This window comes from Sapajus apella, unplaced genomic scaffold (assembly GCF_009761245.1).
Source record: "Sapajus apella isolate SASKATOON/1434 unplaced genomic scaffold, GSC_monkey_1.0 scaffold9, whole genome shotgun sequence".
Taxonomy (NCBI): Eukaryota; Metazoa; Chordata; class Mammalia; order Primates; family Cebidae; genus Sapajus; species Sapajus apella.
In genome coordinates this window covers 25887098-25911358 of record NW_022436949.1, presented here as the reverse complement: position 1 = coordinate 25911358, position 24261 = coordinate 25887098, and the positions used below count along the sequence as shown (strand labels likewise).

The 24261-nt window shown below is 33.1% G+C and overlaps 1 protein-coding gene across 19 annotated transcripts in view; it reads left to right on the top strand.

The window, feature by feature from the left end:
• The window catches only part of RBM26 (RNA binding motif protein 26), a 95742-nt gene that overhangs the window by 52875 nt on the left and 18606 nt on the right, over positions 1-24261 (top strand). For 13 of the 19 annotated variants that reach the window (XR_004268849.1, XR_004268848.1, XR_004268846.1 and 10 more), the window contains exons 14-20: positions 98-169; positions 8737-8862; positions 9208-9282; positions 10684-10851; positions 12312-12416; positions 16272-16472; positions 19145-19231. Coding sequence is in view for 14 of the 19 variants with exons in the window: in XM_032277449.1 (XP_032133340.1) it covers positions 98-169; positions 8737-8862; positions 9208-9282; positions 10684-10851; positions 12312-12416; positions 16272-16472; positions 19145-19231 (834 nt within the window). In the remaining 5 variants the exon portion in view is untranslated. The remainder of the gene's footprint in view (positions 1-97; positions 170-8736; positions 8863-9207; positions 9283-10683; positions 10852-12311; positions 12417-16271; positions 16473-19144; positions 19232-24261) is intronic. The other 6 variants (XM_032277452.1, XM_032277451.1, XM_032277450.1 and 3 more) reach the window with 2 other exon arrangements.

Genomic DNA, 24261 nt, shown 5'->3' with positions numbered 1-24261 from the left:
GACTCTGTGTATATTAGTAGAATCAGAATGTTCAAGATCCCAACAGACTTTTGTATGTTTGGGGAAACACTGAATATGTCCATTTTAATTTTTTTAGAATGTAACTAAGTTATCTGTGAAGGACAGGTTGGGTTTTGTATCAAAGCCATCTGTTTCAGCAACTGAAAAGGTAAGAATAGCATGATGTGTTTGTCTTGGCTTCATAAATGTTTTCAGGTGGCATCTTAATTTTTAATTTTTTTCATAGTTCTAAACTCTTGCTTCTTAATAGTATCTGTATCTTTTCCTACCTTTTGGCTTTCCATTTGCTGAAAAAGAAAAATCTTTTTCTTTTTTTACTTTTGCATCAGCATTTTAATACTTGCCTCCCACTATATTTCCATGTACTCCATTCCTTTTCTTTGTTTTATTCTTTCTATTTACTTTGTTTTCCTTAGAGATACTGTGCATTTTGATTTGACAACTCTGGCAGCCTAATAGAAAGGGCCATGATTAGGAATTTTACCTGAGTTTGAGCCCTGGCTCTTCACTTACTAACTGCATGACGTTGGACAGTGTTCTGAACTTTTCTGAATCTTTTTACTCATCGGTAAAATGGTGATGGTAATATTTGTCTTGCTCATAGGGTTTCCGGAGGATTAAATGAAATCATTTGTTTAAAAATATTTTTGTAAACTGAAAAGAATGATGTAAATTTAAGTTTTTAACATACTACTAAACAGTTATGGATGTGGCATAACAATACATTTAGTCAGTTCTTTTTTAAAAATGAAGGGGGGCAAATATTGATTGAATCAAGACCATTTATGGATATATCTTATAGTTCTGTGTAATTTTTTTTCTGTTTAGGTGTGAGTAAATACTCTGTCTTTAATCTTATTGGAAGCATATGAAATCACAGAATGTGATAATTAAATAATCTTTCTTAGTTCTATATCCTTGTCTTAAAGTCAAGGCCCAAACAGTGTTATGGTTTCATCTATATACCGTGAGTTACTGAGCCAGAACTAGAATTTGGGCCTACTGTTTCTAGTCCATGGCTCTTTGCAGTCTGAAGATTGGAAATCGATTTCAGAGATAAACAATGCATCCAGTGAGATAGGTGACTTGCTGTCTTATGTTCTTCAGTATATTATTTTCTTTATTTACAGTATTAAACTTTGGCAGTTTTAGACATTTGAATCTGAGTTTGTGTATCAGACTTTCCTCTTGGGCATCTCAGCATTATTTTAGGCATAATATGCCTAAAATTAATTCATTGTTTCCCATATAAATTAACCTAGCCCTTAGCTCAGAAAGGATGCCACCATTTTCTAAGCTGTGTGATCTAAAAGCCTTACAGTCATTTACTTGTTTTTGTAGACCACGTCTTTTTCTGCCACCTTCAGTTCCCTAGTCTCTGGGTGCAGTGTCTTAACTGGCATCCTGGAATTTTCCCCCTCTAGTTTACACTGTGACCATCCTACACTCAAACTTATTTTGGTGTTAATTCATTATAGAAACTTTGAGTTTCTCAGCTAAATTACTTTCCTTGACTCACAGCTCATCAATAACTCAATAATTCTGATTCTATTACTTCTGCTCTAGGCTTTACTTTCTACCCAAGGGAGTGAGTGCTTTTTTGCTCATTGTCCTTTGGCCTTTCCTGACTTTTGTTATTTTATTTTTTGATGGTGATTTTTCTGGAGTGCATTTCCCCCTCCCTAACTAAATTCTAGTCATTCTTTAAAGAGTGAAAGACTCTTTAACATCTCCCGTGAAACTTCCACATTTTTCTATTTTTCCCCCTCCTCCTTGGAATTTCTGTGTTACTTAGTCTGTGCTACTAAATTTAGCAGTATCAAATACTTACTTTGATTAGGTTTATCCTCCTTGAAAATAAGTATTTCAGAATGAAAGAAATACTGGAAGTGTTTCAGGTGATAGATATGCCAATTATCCTGATTTGATCATTACATAATGTATATATGTATCAAAACATCACACTGTACCCTTTAAATATGTACAGTTCTGTCCATTAAAAGTAAAATAAAATTTAACACTAAGTTCAGCTATACTTAGTGTACTACTGAGCAATTCTGGAGACATCTAAAATATTCAGCTATATTTGGAGTCTTTGTAATGTCATGATTTGGACTTTTGAAAATCAGGCGTATACTCATAGCTTTTATAAAATTTTTTCAATGTATTGTGAGTACAAATTTGTAGTAGATAGTATAACTTTACTAATGCATAACCTAATATACATATATATTACATATATATTATGCTAATGTAAGAAACCACTAACTGAATTTTTATGGGAAAAAATCATTTATGGTAGCAAGCTATTTATGGGGAAAAATATTCTTGATAAATATCGTAAAGAATCTCTTAAGGAAAACAATAGTATGTGACTTTTAGTCATCTTCAGTGAGTGTCTGAGAAGCATTTTATTTTTGCTTATTTTTATTATTTCTGTTTCCCTAATCCTTAGGGGGTTTTGGTCCAAAATACTTACAGGGCAATGATTCAAAGAAGTCTTAGAATAGAAGAATGTTCCCCATCATCAAATATTATTTGAAAGATTCTGTTTTTAAAATAAATGAAGGCAGAAGAAAACGCAAAGCTTGTATCTACACAATATTCTATGTCATTGTTGAATAAATACACAAATGTAACATTTTATATCTTCCCTATCTGCAACACGTAGTGAAACCTTTAGTGATTATTCTTTATTCTGAGACCCCATTTTCATGAGAGGGCTGGAAGAGAGGAAAGTTAAAACGTAATTCCAGATGGTAAATTTTAAGGTATTTCAATAGATATTAATTAAGTAGTTATTATTTGAATAGATTTGATAATAAAATTATGTTTGAGTACCTCTGCTTACTAACAGGATTCATGAAGAATAAAAGGTGACATCTGTGTATACTCTCCTTGTTAGTTTTTTAAAACAGACTTAAGACTGTTCAAATTATCTTGCTAAATTCCTACTAAATTCTAAGAAGGTGAACTGAATAACCAATGGAATATTTAATCTTTATCATATCAGCTTTAGATATCAAATTTATGATACAGAATATTCTTTACTCATTCTTTTTGCAATGTAAAAATATATCTTGGTTTCTTTGCATGATATATTAACATATATACCATGGAACTTTTAAAAGGAAAATTGTGTGATATAATTGAAAGAATATTGCATGTCATAGAGAAACTTCAGCTGTTGATTTAGCAGCTGCCATTGTGTAGATGCTAAACACATCTTACTGTGTTTCCTTTGATTTTTGAGATTAGGAATTGTCACGTAATTTTGTTATTTTAGAGGGATTTTTTATAGTTTTCTTAACTTTTACTTGTTTTAATTTTTAATGCATTGACCTCTGTCAGGATTATTACCTGGATTCTTTTTTTACAAGAAAATATGAAATTAATTTATGTTAATGTATTAGCTGTGCTGAATTTTCTAGTGACTAAGCTATTTGTGTAGCAAAAACTCATGACTAACTGTACATATTTTTTACTTTGATGTTTGTTACATGTTTCTCGTAAGATTTTTAATCTTTGTTTCTTTTAATCCCTTTCTCTATTCCACTTATATGTGGGATCTTAAAAAGTTGAACTCATAGAAGCAGAGAGTAGAATGGTGGTTACCAGAGGCTAAGGGCTGGGGATTGGGAAATGTTGGTCAAAAGATATAAAACTTCAGTTAGGTAGGAGAAATAAAGAGATCTATAGTACAACATGGTGACTATAGTTAATAACAATATGTTGCATACTTGAGATTTGCCAAGGAAGTAAATATTAAGGGTTCTCACAACACAAAAAAGTGAGTTAGTACAAATATTAATTAGCTTGACTTAGCAATTTTACAGTCTGTATATTTCAAACAATGTTGTACATGATAAATACAGTCTTCAACTTAGTTATTTGTCTAATGATTTTTCAATTTGATGTGTTTATTATAAGTTGAAAATATATTTTCAACTTAAATGATATTTCAACTTATAATAGATGTAGCCCCTCACAAGATAAGGAACATCTCTAAACAGTTTTTGTCAATTAAAAACATAAAATTTTTTAAATTACAAAAAATGTAAGATCAGTACATTAAAAATACTTTGTATTCTTGGAATTTAAAAACTATTAATATCTAAAAGTATGTATAAACTTAACTTTAAACTAAAATTGTATTCTCGTTAGAATTCTAAATTAGGTTTCATACAGAATGCACATCTATGTGCTACTTTAAGTGAATATCATAAATGAACATTCATATTTATTGAACAGGTGATTATTAATATGAAAACTGACCGTATAGTAACAGTATTAATAATGCTTCCTACACGTAGCTCCTCAGATACTGTCTTTTTATTGCTTTAAACCAAGGTATTTCTGCTTTAAAAACCTGTTGGAGCTACTTACTGTGAGTGTGGCTGTTAAACATGATAACTGTATTTGTATTTAATTTCTACTTGGGTATTGGTTATTTGAAAATGATACTTGATAACTTAATCTTACAAAATACTTTTTTTCCTCCCATTCTTATCTGTGAAGAAGTGCTTTTCTTCTTCTTTACAAGTACTAGTAGTTATGGCTGGTAATATTTTATGTAGGAAATAAAATAAGGAGGTGTTAATGGATTGTAACCTCTATCACTATCTCTTTAGGGAAAATAAGTTATTAGTGCTATACATTTTAACAACACAGCACAATACTTTTCAACTTACTTTCTGAGTTCAGCGCACCAAGCCTGACAAGATACTACAGAAAGGAAAATTATAGATCAACATCTGTCATGAACATAGACACAAATATTCTAAACAAAATACTAGCAAACGTCTGGTGATAAATAAAATACATAGTCATAGCCAGGTAGTATTTATTCCAGAAATTCAAGGTTGATTTACCATTAGAAAAATCAGTTTAATTGACCACATTAGTAGAATGAGGGAGGAAAAAACCCTAGATGATTACATCAATAAAGAAAGCCTTTGATAAAGCATATTAGTTACATTAAACACTCTGCAAAGAAGGAATAGAGAAAAAACTTAATTTCATGAAGGAAATCTACAAAAAAAGAAAAGAGAAAAAACCATTACAGCTAATACACTATTCAGTTATGAAATATTGACTGCTTTTCCTTGAGATTGGGAAAGACAAGGATGTGTATTCGCATCCCCCCTTTTTTTCAGTATTGTACTGGAGAGACTCACAGGTGTACTAAGGAAGGAAAATAGAGTAAATATTGGAAATGCAACAAAACGGTTTACTCGCAGATGACACGGTTGTATATATAGAAAGTATAAAATAATTCATACACAGTTGGAATTAAGTGTAGTAAGATATATAGAAGTAAATATATAAAAATTATAGCACATATAGAAATGCATTTGGAAAATAAAGGTGTGGTTTTTTGGAGAAGTCGCTGTGTCCTTAGGAATTGGAGTATCTTCTTTTCTGTTGGGCATGTTACTTCCCTCCACAAGTTTTCATTTTTAATAGATTTTCATCTTTTGAAAATACATGTATCTCTTACTATCCAAACTGTCTAATCTCCAGAACCAAATAGATTCAAATAGTGAACAATATAGTTATTGTTTATAAAACAGATTTTAACATTTTAACACCTCTGACATTGGGCTGTGTCTTATAATTGTTAGCCACAGGTTATGATTGGAAGCCTTTTTTTTTTTCCTCTTTAGTAGTGGTATATAAGTGATAGTGTGTCTTACAGTCACTGAGTTGTAGGCTTAGTGAGTCACATTCACAGATGTTCTGGTTTTACAGAAGGCTGTTCTTGGGTAAAAAGAGAAATAGGATTGCTTCTAGGAATAAAGGAGTCTTAACAGATACTTTCATTCACTTTGAACCAGCACTCCTTAGTTTGATGCTAGATGTTAAGAATGATTTGAAAAGGAGTATTTTCACTCAAACTGGAGAAATTCTTGGTCAAATAAATTATATGGGTTTGTTCTGGGCTTCTCACTGCTTTTATTATGAAGATAATGTAAATTTAAAACAGGAGAATTGGATTACGATATTCATTGTTTCTCACTTAAATAGGATTTTTTGGGGGGAGGTCACAACTTTTCAACTTGTTATGGAACCCTCATGAAGAAAATAATTTGTGAAACTTAAATTAGACTGTTTTCAGCGGTTTCTTTGCCAATAAAGTTACTATCTCATCTTTGTATAGTCATATGGTTTGGCATTTTGTGCTGTGGTAAGTTAGCATGGAATAAATTTTTCTCTAGAATTGCAAAGAATGGTCACTCAAGTCTGACCTCAAACAAAATCTTTGTTTAATTTGTTGGGTGGGGTGGTTCACACCTATAAACCCAAAACTTTGAGAATCCAGGGCAGGAAGATTGCCTGAGCTTAGGAGTTGGAGACCAGCCTGAGCAACATGATGAAACCCTGTCTCTACAAAAATACGAAACATTAGCTGGATGTGGTGGTGGGGAGCTGAGGTCCCAGCTACTTGGGAGGCTGAGGATCACCTGAGCCCAGGAGGTGGAAGTTGCAGTGAGTCAAGATCTGTGCCATTGCACTGCAGCCTGGGTGACAGAGTGAGGACCCCCTCGCCCCATCTCACAAATAGAATAATTGATCAGATTTTAAGAGACATCAAGTATTGTCAAGAAACTTTATTTTTTTAATTTTTTTTTTTTTTTTTTTTTTTTTTTGGAGACGGAGTCTCACTCTGTTGCCCAGGCTGGAGTGCAGTGGTGCAATCTCAGCTCACTGCAACCTCTGTCTCTCAGGTTCAAGCAGTTCTCCTGCCTCAGCCTCCTGAGTAGCTGGGATTACAGACATGAGCCACCATGCCTGGCTAAGTTTTCTATTTTTAGTAGAGATGGGGGTTTCACCATGTTGGTCAGGCTGGTCTCGAACTCCTGACCTTGTGATCTGCCCGCCTTGGCCTCCTGAAGTGGTGGGATTACAGGCAGGAGCCACTGTGGCTGGCCAACCTATATTATTAAATGTCAGCCGTAGTGTATGAAACTGGTAAAATTATAGTGTTGTAGATTTTTATTTCATTTAGAGGCCAACAACTTCTTGAGTACTTAGAATAGTGATTTGTGATGTTTCCTAATCAAATTTCCTAATGAAAGTTTAGAAATTCAGATTGCTACTTGTTACAACCAGATGTTAATGTTTCAGTGGCTAAAAAATAGGGCCATTTTTCTCATTTATACTCTTAACCTTATTTAGGTCATGAACTCCTTTAAGACTTTAGAAGCAATGTTTTTTTCTCTGAAAAATTGCAGCATTCACACACGTGCTTTCATGTTTAGTTTTATGTCGTAGATCACCCTGCCAGGATCCCGAGGCTTTTTTTTTTTTAAGAACCAGTAGCCAACCACCTTATGGAACTCAAACTGTTTTGCTTTTGAAGGATAAAAAAGGTAGCCAATACTTTGTTGTTTTGAACTGACCCTTTTATAGAAAAGGTTGTCTATTCTAACCTTTAATTATTTCAGTTTAGTGCAAAAATGTTTTTTGAGTACTTACCCTGCGCCTGGCACTGTTTGTAGCACTGAAGGAAGTTAACAAAACAAATAGGCCTGGCATGGTGGCTCACGCCTATAATTCCAGCACTTTGGGGGCTGAGGTAGGCAGATCACCTGATGTCGGGAGTTCAAGAGCAGCCTGACCAACATGGAGAAACACTATCTCTACTAAAAATACAAAAAATTAGCTGGGCGTGGTGGCACATGCCTGTAATCCCAGCTACTCAGGAGGCTGAGGCAGGAGAATCGCTTAAACCCATGGCAACAAGAGCAAAACTTGGTTTCAAAACAAACAAAATCTCTGCCCTTTTGGAATGAATTTTTGGGTTTGTAAGGATTTTAGATACAACATCATGTTCATCTTCTTATTTTATAGATGGGCAAACTGAGGCCCAGGATGGTACTTGATCTTCCCCATGGTCTCTTAATTAGTTGGCAGCAAGACTTAGGTACTGGAAGAAGCACAGAAGAGAAAGGCATAGTCTTTATGTTAATGCCCTTACAAAGTAGACAGGGGAAAAGACACATTAATTAGTATATCATTAGGTCATTTTTTTTTTACTAAATAGCTAACATTAAAAAATAGTAGCTAATACCATTCTTATCTAATAGCCAAAGGAATAAAATTTCATGTAAGGATCTGGGTAAAAGAGAGAAATGATTCAGGCCTTGTAGAGGTCTTGATTGTATCAGGCTGAACCTGAGCTGGGTTTAGGGGAATAAGGTCAGTTCAAGCAGAAGGAGCGTTGCTACCAACGGAATGGAGAATAAATGCAATAGGGTATGTTTCTGAACTGGAAATTGCAAATGATCATGTTAAATTGAGGGACAACAACCGGTTTCCTTTTGTGCCATGCTCTTGAGTGTGGTTTTTGCTTTAGTGACGACAAATAGTAGTAAATATATTCATATATATATATATTATATATATTCAAATATATAATACTTTCTCAGTGATACGGTAATAACAGTGTTTTTCTTTTTGACATTTTTATGTTTGTCTTTTTCTCTATTGGTATTTGATGTTAATTTTTTTTTAATTTTAGAGCTTATTATTCATTTATACTCTACCTTTCAAATCACCAAATATGATTTTGTTATAATTAAAACATACATTTAGTTCAGTGTGTTTTGAAACTGAAGTTTTAAAGTAGTGATTTAAAGTGGAGTCTTACAGAAAATAGGGTATCATGAGTGGGTGATACATTTTTTTTAAAAGTCGAATTTGTATTGGTAGGTGTTGTCTACATCTACTGGCCTAACAAAAACAGTGTATAATCCAGCTGCTTTGAAGGCTGCACAAAAAACCTTACTTGTTTCCACCTCTGCAGTTGATAATAATGAAGCACAGAAAAAAAAACAGGTAAGTACAACTGGTATAGTATAAAAAATTTTTGCACATAGGAAAGTTTTTCTTTGTGTATGTGTTTTTTCAGTGCTTATCACAAAATAAGACTAAAAGGATGTTTGTTAGCTGCAGCTGACCCTTTATTTTCCATAGTATAGCAGTAAATATAAATTTTTTCTTTGAAAGAAAGGTTCCCATGATTAATCTTTGAAACTTGCATACATATTTTAAGCTTTACGTAGAAAAACCTTGCATATAATTTTTGTTGACAGGCTTCTGGAATTAGAACCATTTCTTTTCTCTTGAATAATAATTTACCCTTAGTAATATTCTAATGATATTTTTGATCCCTGACTCTAGGAAGCGTTGAAACTTCAGCAGGATGTAAGGAAAAGGAAACAAGAAATTTTAGAAAAGCACATTGAAACACAGAAGGTAAAATATTAAAGTTAGATTTGGCAAAATATATTTGCAAATGTTATAATTTTGAGTCAACTTAATCTTATATAGTCATAAACAGATTTACGGTAATTGGTAATGGTAAAACAAATATTTGTCAGTGATAACGTATTGGAGACGAAGAGCATACATTAAAGTGTGGGTATACTTTATACTTTAACTAGTACTATGGTTATCAACATAAAATGAAATTAAGGTATTCATCTACCTGTGTTGCTGCACAGTAGGTTTGTTCAACAGATAATTAAATGGAACCTTTTTTTCTCAGTATTGATATGTAACTTTCTTCACTAGCCTAGAATCCTCTAGTCCTGTGTAGTTTAGTATAGCAGTCAGTAGCCCCATCTGACTATTGAGTATTTGGAATGTGTCTTTTCCAAATTCAGATGTGCTGGAAGTATAAATACACACTAGATTTCAAAACATAGTACAAAGAAAATAAGTAAAACATCACAGTAATTGTTGAAATGTCACATTTTGGATATATTTCTTTAAACAAAATATTTTATTAAATTGTATTTGTTTCTTTTTATGTTTTTAATGTGACTTCCAGAAAATTAAGAAGTACTTATGTGACTTGCATTCTTTTGGACAGTATTACTCTAATTTATGACATTTAATTAGTCTCAGTTCTTGATTATGTCTAGTAATGAGGGTTTAGTAGTATGACATTTCAAAATATTGAAAATCCAGAAACTACGTTTTGATTTGAAATTAGTATCTTTTCTAATTTAAAGTTGGATATAGTTGATTAAGAGAAATCACAGTACTTTACAAAACCAATAACTGAAGCCATCCTGTTTCAGGAAACTACAATAATCGTGTGGCTTCTTTTACCTTATATTATTTTGCTTATCTTGTTTCCTGTTCATGTTGGAAATATCATTCTCAGGTGAAAAAGTAATTATTCATTTTTTCTAATATCTCGTTGAATGAAAGGAACCATAAAACTTTTCCTCTGGTTCTTTCTGGGCTGCAAATTACATTGATCGTGGAATACTTAGAGGCAATAACATCATCAAATGGATTAGAAAGTAAAATTGTTAATGTATTTTTCAAATTGATAATTTTTCAGTGATAGAATTGAGTTTCTTCTGGTTGTGTGCTTTGAACTTATGTTCTGAGGGACCCAAAATAGTAACAGTTCTTCACAAAGCTAGCCAAGAGTAAGACTTGAATTGAGATACGAATTGAGATACTAGCGTCACCAGATGTGCTGTTCTGCTGTCTTTAGATAATTGGTGGTGGTTAGCCTTCTCACGAATGCATAAACTAAAAAATAGTAATATTTATTTTTAAACTTACTTTGCAGTATTTGTTTTGTTAATGGTAGTAGGAGTAATTAGCTTTATTTTTCTCCTTTTAAAAATTTGGCAGATGTTAATTTCAAAACTGGAGAAAAACAAAACAATGAAGTCTGAAGACAAAGCAGAAATAATGAAAACTTTAGAGGTTTTGACAAAAAATATTACCAAGTTAAAAGATGAGGTCAAAGCTGCTTCTCCTGGACGCTGTCTTCCAAAAAGCATAAAAACCAAGACTCAGGTATTTTAATTTGTATTGTTGTTCACATTATTACTTATTAAAAAGCATTAAACACTACCTTTTTAAGATTGAGTTTTTTTTGTAGGTAATATCTTTTGTTCAAAGTCTGACCATTGTGTGTACCATTCTCCCCCTGCCATATATAAAAAAATAAGTACAAACAAGGAAACTCTACTAATCTTTTAAATTCTGTGAAGTTATAGTTGGAAAGTCAGTAATTAGAAAAATAGTCATGGGTAATCTTGAAAAGACATCTTGAAGACAAGGTGATATAGGCACTTGATTGCTTGACAAGGGTTTAAGTTTTATATTACATAATAGTTGTGGTGGTATAGAGGGTTAATAACAGAAAAGCATTACCACACTGTACAGAATGAATTGATTGAAAAGGGGAAAAATCAGATAGATCAACCTATTAGAAACAAATAAGTAAGCATGATAGTTTTAAATGGTAATAAGTGATTAAGAAAAAAACGGTGTTATACAATGTTCATACTTGGTGTGTCTGTATTTGTGTATATATGTATAAAGTCATGATGTTTTAAATTCAAATTCAACACCACATGGTTCTTTTCTTAGTTTATATTTTATCTCTATTCCGATAATGGTAACTTGATCCCACTGATATTAATACATTATTTATTAACACAATACTGTAATACATTCAAAATAGTTCCAAAATTGCTACAACAATGCCACTTACAACAACTAACTAAATATAAAATTCAAAATTTATTTACATTCTTTACAGCCTTGCTGTATTCCACTAAACGTGTAAAGTCAGAACTGTGGTCTAAAATTACTTTTTCCCCCATTTTGTGTAGTTGTTATTAGTTAGATAATATTGAGTCTATTTGCATTTGTATTCAGTTTCAATCCCCTCTCCCTGGCCCCAATTCTTGCTTATTGTATTTTATTTTTTGAAAAAGAAAAACAGTTCTCAGGGTTCAAAAGCAAAACTATGTAAAAAGGAAAACATAAAAGATCCCTTACCCTTCGATTCCTGGCACTCTGTCCCCACCCATCCCTTGTAAGTCACTAGTATCATTAGTTCTGGTTTATCCTGGCTTTTCTTTTTATGGATATATGTATGTAGATAGGTATGTTTCCTGCACAGAAACATATTGTGTATTGCCCATTAGCACCTTGGTTGTTTAGGGCTTGCTTTTTGCTTTCCCTTTCAGTTATTTCCTTTAAATTACTTCATATCAATCTATATAAATCTCCTTCTGGCTGCTGTATGGAAAATGAATTACAGGAAAATCAGTGAAAGTAGCAACAAGTTAAGAAGCTATTGCAGTATTGTAGAGGTGTGGAGTATTTTGGCTTGGACTAAAGTGGTTGTACTGGAGATAGAAATATATAGGTTAAATGTGATGTGTAAAAGTTCCTTTAAAAAGTTTTATATCAATGCAGGATAATAATTACTGTCATCTAAAATATTAATCACTATTTTTTAGATGCAGAAGGAACTACTTGACACAGAACTGGATTTATATAAGAAGATGCAGGCTGGAGAAGAAGTCACTGAACTTAGGAGGAAGTATACAGAATTACAGCTGGAAGTATGTTTCATCACAACTACACAGTAGTCTTAAAGGAAGCAAATGTAGTTGTAGTGGTCAATTTAAAAATATATTCCCTTCCCTTCATTCTCATTAGAAATTGTTGGCAATCCCTGGCGTACATATTGGGATGTTAATATAGGAAAGAGGGAAGAGGATGACAAATTTTTCAGAGCTACTAGATAAAATCTTATTTGATGAGAAGTGGCAGTAATTCTACCTAATATCCCTGAGTTCTTCCATTTCTAAGGAATTTTATTTCTTTTCTATTTTTGGTCTGTCCTTCCTGGGTTAGGAAACTTATAATAAAGGCTTTTCATGTATTCTTATGGAGATATTCTTTGCATATAAATTGAGTTGCTGTAAGTATGAGAGTTTTAGTTGGAGAACTATATTGAGAACTATTTTGAAGAATATGTTTACTTTTTTGCCTATAGATGGTGCTGTGGGTGTTTAGAAGAGAGAAATAAACTGCTTTTTTGTAATTTAGTTAGTTGGTTATTTATATAAGAACCAATGGTGAAATTGATTCCTGTTATATGACATGAGAGAGAATTTTTGAATAGCAAAATGATGTTCAGAAATTGGAATTACATTTTGAAATAGACATTGATCATTAAAATAGTTGCCACATGTCTATATCATGGTTTGATACAGGAATTGAAGATTTTTATACTTTAGATTATGTTTCTTTATCTGAGATTCTTTTTTTCTGAATTTGCTGGCAAGCTGATCATTTTTTTTTGACATGATGGAAATCTATTTTAAATACTGTCATCCAGGTATTAAAGACTTAATATTTAGTAGCTACCAGACTTCCCTTAAAGCTCTGTCTTCTCTGAAAGTCATAAGAAGCCATAGGATGTTATCCTAAACGTGAATACTTTTGCATTCTCTAGAAACTTGATATGGTTGCATGTGTGCCCTGCCCAGTATTTTTTTGGGGGGAAAAACAGTTTGAAAAAGATATCTTTTATGTTAATAAATTGTGTTTTTCCCATTGTAGTGATTTCATGCCAGTGTTGGTGGAATCTTCAAAACAAAATATCATTTAAAAAGTTCTGACACATGACTTAAATAAATAATAGCATTACCAAAATTCGTTTTTATTCTGTGTTTTGCTTTTTTATTATAACATAGCTAAACACTGAATGGCAATTTCTGTTTTTCCTTTATCACAACTTATGTTTAGTTTTCAGTGAATATTAGTTTTATGGAGTAGTGTAGTACTTCCCAGAGTGTGTTTATTCGCTACAGTAAATCATTAGGTGTTAATAGAAAACTGGTGAAAAAACGTTCTTAAGCTAAATAATACAACCTTTGAACAGGTTGTATTGGACATGCGTTTTTACCATGGGGTTTCTTAGAGGCTTTTAATTTTTTAATCTTTAAAAATAGATATTAAGTTTTCAATGTTACTCAAACTTATTTGTCCATGGACCCCCCTTTTCAAGGAGCATTTTTGAGGCATTAATATGCCTCAGAACATACTTTTGTATATAATGTTCTATTACTAATATTAACCCTTGGCCTTTAAAATTTATTATGTATTGTTATATTGACAAATGGAAAATTATATATAATAATACAAAATGTTATGATATGTTTATGTTGAGAAGTAATTACATCAAGCTAACATATCCATCACCCCACATACTTGTGATTTTTTTTTTTTTTTTTTTTTTTTTTTTTTTAAAATTGAAAATTTAAAATCTCTCTTGGCAGTTTTCAGGTATACAATAATTATTATTAGTTGTATTCACCAACCAGTGCTGTTCAGTAGATCTCTAGAACTTACTCTTTTTATCTGACTGAAACGTTGTACATTTTGACCAACATCTTTCCATTCTTTATGCCTCCACAGCCCCTGGTAACCACTATTCTGCTCTCTGCTTATATAAATTTGATCCTTTTAGATTCCATGTAGTAAGTGTGATCATACAGTATTTGTCTTTCTTTGTCTGGCTTATTTCACTTAGCATTATTATTTGGATATTAGATGATTATTTTAGCTAATGTTAAGATTAACTGTCTTGAGATGAAGAAATTGAAATACCTACACTAGGAGAGATTTGGCAGTTGTGTCTGCTTGACACTTCCATTTGGATATCTCACATCTGAGACTTAACATCTTCAAAATTTTGCTTATCTTGCTTCTATACCACATCTATACAGTTACCCAAACCAGAAATTTGGCAGTCTTAATTGATTCCTCCCTTTCCTTTAGCATCTATATCTAATTAATTACCAAATTTTACATATGTTACTCCTAAATGTATCTTAAATGCGTTTACTTCTATCTCCATTGCCACCACTGTAGTCCGGACTTCCTTCTTCAGGTCTTCTGTAGTGGCATACTGAATGGTTTCCCAGCTTCTTTTCTTTCTTCTACTCTGTTCTTAAAACTCTAGCCAGAATATCCTTTTCAACACTAATTTGGTTATATCACTCTTTTAATGCTTAAAATCTTTTCATTGGTTTTCATGGCTCTTGGGATAAAACTCAAAATCCTTAACATGATCCTTAAAGTTATGCCTTTCCAGGTTTATCGCTCCATCCAGCTAGGCTGGATTGTATTCATTCTTTAGGAAATTACATTCCTTTCAGCCGTGGTGCCTTTTTTCATGCAGTAACCTCTACCTGATTCTTGCGTTTTTCTTTGTTCCTTCTTTGATTCATTGAATAAATATTAAATACAATCCACCAGCTTCTGCTGGGGATAAAACAGAGAATAAAATGGAAACAAAAAATACCTTCAAGGAACATTTATTCTAGTGGGTTATTCACTGCAAATCTTTAAAGTTCTTTTCAAATCTTAAAACCATTTATTCACATTTTGAGTCACTTCTCATTAATATAATTAAATAACTTTGTCATCGTTGTTGCTGTTGTTATTGTTAATTGTGTTTTCTGAGATGGAGTCTTGCTCTGCCACCCATCCTGGAGTACAGTGGCATGATCTTGGCTCACTGCAACCCCCGCCTCTCAGGTTCAAGTGATTCTCCTGTCTCAGCCTCCCAAGTAGCTGGGACTACAGACATACGCCACCATGCCCAGATAATTTTTTGTGTTTTTAGTAGTGATGGGGTTTTGCCATGTTGGTCAGGCTGGTCTTGAACTCCTGGCTTCAGGTGATCTGCCCACCTCAGCCTCCTGAAGTGTTGGGCTTGCAGGCATGAGCCATCGCGCACAGCCATAACTTAGTTGTTTGATGCCTCTTTACTCTTAGGATTTACGTTTCATGAGGGTAAAGACTTGCACACGAAACATGCCCATTAAGTATTTGTGGAATGAAGGAATGGTGTGCTATCATCATGCAGAATAATGTGGTAGAGTATCCGTTGGTTCTATAATGATGTTCGTAATAAGTAATTAAAATGATTTAACTACCTGTTAAGTCAACTGGCAAACAAATAGAAACATTATATTTGAAAACCATAACTGGAAAAATTATTTATTGTGAATGTAGATATTATTTATCTGTTTATTAGCCTGACTTCTGAAGTAACATTTAACACTGGAATATCAGGAGTTGGAAATATACTTGGAAATCAGGAGTTGCTGATCTTTTTGTGATATATCCTGATATCTTAGAGAGCAAGAACTTAGAAAAAGGCACATTTGGTAATTCCAGAACCTCAGTGTTATATTTTTGTTTCAATTTACTAGCCACCTAAATTTGCTTTCACCAAACTAAAATCCCAATTTAAATTATGTGATCCTTTTATAGGGCATTTGAATATATTGTCAAATTGCATTAAAGTCAAATTGCATTTATTCATCTGCCAGAGTGTAGTGCTTGGCTTGTGTTAGTAATTGCAGCACTGTTTAACCTGGGTGTCTGATCTCTTCTAGGCTGCCAAACGAGGGATTCTTTCATCTGGTCGGGGCAGAGGAATTCATTCAAGAGGTCGAGGTGCAGTTCATGGCCGAGGCAGGGGGCGAGGGCGAGGGCGAGGTGTACCTGGTCATGCTGTGGTGGATCACCGTCCCAGGGCATTGGAGATTTCTGCATTTACAGAGAGTGATAGAGAAGATCTTCTTCCTCATTTTGCGGTACTTTCTTACTGCTCAACAAAACAAATACTGATAATCATTGGGGATAGTAGACATAATTAAAGAGGAAATTATGAAAAGAATATGAGTAATTTCAACCTGTTAGTCTGAACAAAGGGTTTGACTAATCTTTAATTTTTTGTTAATTTGAAAACAGAAACTGTAGGATTTGTGTAATTATTTAGAAGAGGCATTACTTTTCTTATACCTAGTAGGCCATGAAACATTATGAGATGAACAGTATAAACTTTATTGTTTCAGAGAGGAAAGTCTTGTGGTTTAGTTTGATTTGATATTTACATTTAAAGAAAAAGTTAACATACTACATGGGCCATGCAGATTTTTAAATATTAGGGTTTGTGTTTGTTAAAAATGTATTCTTGATCTAGCTGACCCAGTATTGAAACAACATAAAATTTTGACCTGTGATCTTAAAGTTGCCTCAGTCATTGTCAGGGTATAATAAAAAAGAGCTTACCTAATGGTAGTAGATTGGCCTACTAGAAGGGACAATAGGATTGTAGTCTCTGTTAATCCATTATTTAACATGGACTGCCTGGGATTTATTAGGCTCATGTTCAAAATGGAGATTGTACCTGCTGAATGGCCCTTTCGTCTTAAATGCTGTGATTCTTAGTGGTATCACAAAGGTTGGTTACTAAGCATCAGTTTTACCCTCAGCATTATATGTAATAGTGGTTGCTCTGGAGATATGAAGGAAATAATCAGTTGTTTATCCTCAAGGCTTTTAACATGTATCAGTTTAACACAAAGTAAAGTACAGACATTATTTATAATCAAATTACAATTTATTAAGCACTATAAATACTTTAATAAGTTAGAGAAGTATCGTGGGCATATGATGTAAAAAAAAATAGAGGAAAGTTTCATGAAACAGTAAACTAGTTTAGATCTAAAAGAATAGGTAAACTAGTAGGTAGGTACATAAATGATTTAACCTTTTGAAAATTCAGACTTAGGTGTTTAAAAATCATATTGTAGGCTTGTAGCAGTTATGGATATTTTGTCAGGACATATGGAGATATTGACAGAAGTGATTTATGCTTAAGAAATAACTAAAATGGTTAGTATTTAAAAATGAGGAGTCTAAAGTCCTGTTCTTGATGATTTAAAGGGATAAAGAAAGGAATTAGAGAACTAGAAAGGAGCTTGGAGATAATCTTGCCCAACTCTTCCCTGCTGTGTACCCTACTTCCACACCTTTCACAAGAGAAAGGAGATCCAGATAACTTGTATGTTGTGTATAGTTTTATAGCTAATCAAGAAATTAACAATGAATGTGCTAAAATAATCCAAACAGGCAAGGTGAGTTTGCTGTGATTATGTTTTGGTGAGACTAAGGTGCTTTTGGCTTGATAAATATTCAGAGCCTCTAAATGAAAATTCTAACATGCATTTGGACATTCAAATTTCACTCCAAAGTTAACAGTGGTTATTCACATTTAAATTACTAGTCTTAAGTAAGAGCGCAGGTTTAATTGAAGTTTAGCTTCTCTCTCTCAACCTATAATTTGAACACATGATGGATGTCAAAAGAAAATATTTATATTATTTAATGTCTATAATATTGAGGGACCATTAACTATAACAAATGGTGATTAACAAAATGCTGTCTGTATCTTCAGTACCAGTAGTAACAGTAATAAAAATTATAGCCAAAAACCTATAGAGCACTTATTTTGTGGCAGGTATGCCTTCTGAGTGCCTTATAATAATTCATTATGAGTTATTTGGATAACCCTGTGAGGTAGGTACCTTTATTATGCACATTTTACAGATGAAGAAAATGATGCATGATGAGGTTAAGTAACTTTTTTACACAGCTAATAACTTGTAAAGCTAGAATCTTGGTGGCTCTAGGACATTCTCTTTACTGTGCTCTTCAGAACATTTCTGTGGTATGTGTGAATCTAATGAAATTACAGTTACATTTTTTGGTGGGTATAAAAGGGAAGGTATTGGTAATATATAAAGGACTAGAATTTTGTATGATAAAGGTTGCTGTTTGTAGAAAAATCCTTCCACACATGAGGGAAAAAATTCAACAGACCAAAAACAGGAATAATATAATATGTTTAGCTTTTAACTGTTCTAAACAAGTATAAAGTATAGTGGAGTTATGTAGTAAGCAAAAGCATGGTCAGTTAGAATGTTAAACTTTTGAATCAACAGGCCTAGAATCTCATCCCAGTAATTAACAATTACTTTGGGGAAGTTACTTAAATTTTCTATTTCTTTCTTTCCCCATTTATTGGGAATGATACCAAAATTTTGAGGATTCAATATGTTGCTTAAGAAAGAGTTTATCTTGGGATTGGTTTAATAAGTATAAGAGGAAGGTTAGTTGGCAAGGAAGCTCAGGCTTTGACCATTATTTCCTTCATTTAAAGCAAAAATGGTTCAGTTGAGTATAAGTTTTTCTAATTCTTTGAAGTGTGAATTGTAAATAAGGTTGGAAGATAGGGCCACCTTCTATCTTACAATATCAAGTACTAAAATAAATTACTCACCATACTTTTCTGTTAACCATTATGAATTGTTATGTATTCTGGGTTATATTTATTAGTATTTTAATGTTTTTTAATACCATTAGGATTTTTGGATATTTCAAAATATTTATTTGGAGGAAATACTTTTTTTTTAATTTAAAGCAATATGGTGAAATTGAAGATTGTCAGATTGATGATTCTTCACTTCATGCAGTAATTACATTCAAGACAAGAGCAGAAGCTGAAGCAGTAAGTTTTAAAAATAATTTATGAATTGAGATTTAAATGATTTATAAGTATTACTTTTAAGTTTTAATACAAATTTTTTAACTTAATAATATACTTTGACAATAGGTAGAACACCTGAAGTGGAATTCATGCCCTCAAAGAACGTCCTAATGCCATTAGGCAATCCTGTGTATAACGTAATATAATTAAAATGCATAGTCACCAAGTGGAATGTCAAATTGTGTTGTCGTGAGATATCAGTGATTCTCTTTTTCTTTCTTTTAGGTAGTAGATAGGGCCACCCCACTACCCATTATTCTTTTTTTTTTTTTTTTTTTTTCCACTGACCCAGAACAGGATCTGCTTTGTCAGAATGAGTGGTGAGGGATAAGGTACAAGCAGTTCTGATGTCTGCCATCTTAATAATTCCTCATCTACTGCTTCTTGGTCTCATCAGGTTGAACTCTAAAAAAAGTGTCCCTAAGTTCAGCATATCCCCATCTAGACTTCTCTGACTTTTTGCCCAAGACATATATATACCTCTAGCTTTGAGGGTACTCTTAGTAAAGTTATCTTGACCCATCAATCTTGAATTGTCTTTCTAAGGATTGACTGGAATATATGAACCGTGTCTTTCATTTGGGTTTCAAAGATTAAAAAAAGGAAAATGGGAGTGAGGTATGGGGGATTCATAGGAGATCGGAGCCTCTTTTTTTGTTTGTTTTTTTGAGATGGAGTCTCGCCTTGTCACCCAGGCAGGAGTGCAGTGATGCTCTCTTGGCTCATGTAAGCCCCTGCCTCCCAGGTTCAAGCAATTCTCCTGCCTCAGCCTCCCAAGTAGCTGGGACTGCAGGTGTGTGCCATCACACCCGGCTAATTTTTGTAAAGATGGGGTTTCACCATGTTGGCCAGGATGGTCTCCATCTCTTATCCTCACTATCCACCTGCCTTAGCCTGCCAAAGTGCCAGGATTACAGGCATCGGCCACCACGCCTGGCCAGGAGCGTTTTTTGCCCTGTGTGTTCTCTCCTTAGGAATTACAGAGAAGACAATGTAACTGTTTTGTCCTTGCCATTGTTCTGAGGATGAAATAGTTTTCCAAATGAAAGCAACAAAAGAGTGAGATGCTTTTCAGTGATTGCAACTTAAATTTTGAAAAAAAACCTCTAAATTTATTTTTCCCCTTTGTAGTGAATATTCTCAGCCAGGACAGTGATACATTATTGCTTACCTGGTAGAAGTCGCCCTTGGGGCATTGTAACCAGTATAAGACTGTGGGTCCGATAAGTTATTCAACTGGACCCTTGAAATAATCTAGTTTGGGGGTTGGAGGTAGGAAGTAGCACATTATTTTATAAAATAGGAATTCTTGATATGGGATATTTTCTTTTTAAAGCTGGTTTTGAATAATCGTTTCTTTAACAATCTTTTGTGAAAGTAAAAAGTAATTTAAAATTTATGAGATTTTAAAACTTTCTTATAAACTTGTATGTTCATATGTTATATTGAAAAGAGTAGATCTTTGATTAAATGTTCTTTCCAGGGTATTTTTAAGTGGAAGTTTAGAATAAGCTTCCTTTCAGTGGTGGCTTCAGTTGACAGTTTTTAGTCTATTGCTAGATAGGTAGTTTTATGTTCTATTTATTTTCTAGGGAATAGCGGTATTATAAAACAATGGTAGTTCTTACTATACAAATGGTTAAAATATTACCAAATTTATGGATTTAGTAAGAACTTTAAATATGTACTACTTCCCTTGCTTGCTTATATGGCTGAGAAAAAATTAAAACCTCTTGCTTTTTAAATCTTTGGAAATTTTGCATATGGAAAGACCTGTTGACACATAACCTTCTGTCTTGCATCTTGCTTTTTGTACCTTAGATGATGCATTTTTTGGAATGAATAGCAATTAGAAATACCAGGCATTAATATGTAAGAAAGACTTTAACACTGAATTACGTGAAGGTTGAATAAGTGACAGAATTAGGTCAAGCTAGGTCTAATGAGAGTTACCTATTTAGGGTAAATACCTTTAGTTGGATTTACTTAATAGGCTAGAAAGAGTAACTACCACTGCTATGATAAGTGTTTGGATTTTTAGTTATAAAAGTTGTTAAACCATAAACGTGTCCTTAAGGCAGAAAGTTTCTTAAAATTTTGTAAAGTTAAAAAGAACAAGACAATTAGTGGTCTTCAAACTTTTGAATTTCAGGGAATAGTAATGTTTAGGAATTTAAAAATTTGTGTGTTTGTCATAGAGCTGTCAATTTTTTTATTTTGCCAGGAAAGAATACTTTAAAAATACAAAAAGATTGTCATATACTGTCAACCATTGTTACATAAAATAAAGGAAATTTTAACACTGAAAATGTAGGAGAACATACACTCACAATAAAGAATAGGCCTTCCCAAGAAAAGAAAATTGTCAGCCTTTGCCAATGTTTATTTTCAAATACTACATTGTTCTTATTCTCTGAACCATTGTCCTAGATGAGTGAATGAATTTATTTTCTATAATCAATAAATGCATAGTATTTCAAGGTGAAAGTATAGGAATAAATGAGGTAATTGAGACATTCATATATAAGTGAAAAGAAGTTTTCCTCAGGAAAAATACTAAAGCATTTTAAAGAATGGAAATATAAGCAGAACACTTATCTTTAGGTTAAGATGGTTTATGGTTTGACTTGTCTTGTTATAAGATGGTTCCTGTTACTTTATTTCTTTTTTTTTTTTTTTTTCCCCGTCTGTCATCATGTTAAAGTCTAAAGTTGGGTAAGTACTCAGACAGGAGTAAAGAAGTAGTCTCTTCCCATGACTGATTAGAATATTATCTTTTCTACACTGAACTGTTATTGTACCTTTGGAGGAGTCCAAGATCCTGTTCAGAATAGGAATAATTAAGTTGCTGTTTGAACAATCAGACCAGAAAATGAAACCTATAGTCCCAAACTCAGGTACAATTTTTTATATCAAAAGGTAAGAGGGACCAGGCACAGTGGCTCATGCCTGTAATCCCACCCCTTTGGAAGACCAAGGCAGGTGGGAGTTCTAGACCAGCCTGGGCAACATGGAGAAACCCCCTCTCTACCAAAAAATTAGCCAGATGTGTTGATGAGCACATGTAGTCCCAGCTATTCGAGAGGCTGAGATGGGAGGATCACCTGAGCCCAGGAGGCAAAGGATGCAGTGAGCTGAGATCATGTTACTGTGTGTCTTAGAGAGCAAAGAAATAGGGGGAAAGAGAATCATGCTTTACTAAATGGATTCAATCAAATGAAGTCAAATTATGTGCATAGCATAGATTTTGTGTGTGTTTTTACTGATACTTAATAGTTATTAAGTATTGCTATGTAGTGGACACTGTGCTACCAGAATTAGTAGCTTGAGGTCTGAAGGTTGTGGGAAAGTGGCCGTGTACATTGAACTCAAGAGTTATAGAACTGGAAATCTTCCTTTGTAACTTCTAAAAATTAGATTTTGCATGTTTTTTAAAATTTGTGGTTATATATAATTATATATATTTGTGTTCATAACTCCTGCCTAAACATTCTGTAACATTACAAATATTAATAAACTTGCTTTTTTAGCCTTTTATATATTAGTTTTATTATTGCTACTAAAAATGTAAGGAACCATAGGATTGCAGCTTAAACTCTTTGGTAATTATCCATATCTCAAGTCAGTTTTCTCCATAGTGTTTGCAGAACACTCTTTCTGCAAGAGATCTCCTAACAAAGGATTCTCTTGTCAGATAAGTTTGTGAAAGACTGCATTTGTGTATTCCATTTAGAATTATAGTGTAAATGGACTAAGTCCGGAGGTAAACATACCAGCTTAATTTTGTTTCACCCAACATCTTTCCAAAATTAAATGTTTCCAGAACATCAGAACATTTTCCATGTAAGATGTGGAATTCACACTTTTCATAGTGTTTTCCTCCTTTGTTAGATCTTTAGCCTTTTTGCTTTCTGTTGTATATATGCCTGTTTTTCTTAATTTACTGTAAGCTTTGAATGAATGTGTGTAAGAATAGATAGTCAAAAGGACTAGAGGCAAGCCTCTGAATAAAATATTTCAGCTTTAAAACTCAATTTTTATGTACATTTTATAGTACAGAAATTAGAATTGTAAAATGTATTCCCATATGCACATCATTGAGCTTCAGCAATTATCCACTTAGGGCCAATCTTATTTTGTCTATATTTCACTCACTACAACTCCCCCACTCCTTATTTTGAAGCTGTTCATAGTCGTTGTATCATCTCATCTGTAAACATTTTAGTATGTGTTACTCAATGATAGAGCCTTAAAAAAATACAGTGCTATTATCACACCTAAAAATTATATTCCTAAATAACAAATATCCAGTTAGGGTTGATATTTGTCTAATTTCTTGTAAATTTACCTTTTAAAAATAAGGATCCAGATAAGGTTCATATTTTGATATGGCTTGATTGCTGTTATGCAGTCATAAAACTCATATATAAATATTCTGTGGGTACAAATCCATTCTTCTCAGTTTTTAATGTTGAAGTTGTTCCATCTTTGGCCAGGAGACTACAGGTTGGCTCCTGAGTGCTTTTGACAGGACCCTAGTGGTTTGTGATAGTTTTGTTGCTTCTGGTATGAGAAGGTGTTCTAGGTTAATCTTAAACACTGTCTCTTCTAGACCTGGAATTAACCATTTCTCTAAGGAACTCTGGTTTATTTACTACGCAGAGGTATTTAGACACTACAATCTGGGAACTAGAGGTACACATTACCGTTAAGTATGTTACTGTCACTAACCCTTTTCAGTCGTCAGAGCTGGGGGTTAAAAATTATATACACATATATAAAGGTAAAATGAATTTAGAGCTCATACTGATACTTTGCTTTTAATTTGGGGCTATAAAGTTTTTAATACATACACATTTATACACCCATATAGGTAGATAGGTAAAGATAAATTCAGAATTCATTCTGATACTTGTTCTAGACGATATGTTTTTTACTTAGTCTCATGCTTTTTTCCACCTTTCTCATTGATACCAGCATGCTGGGTCAAA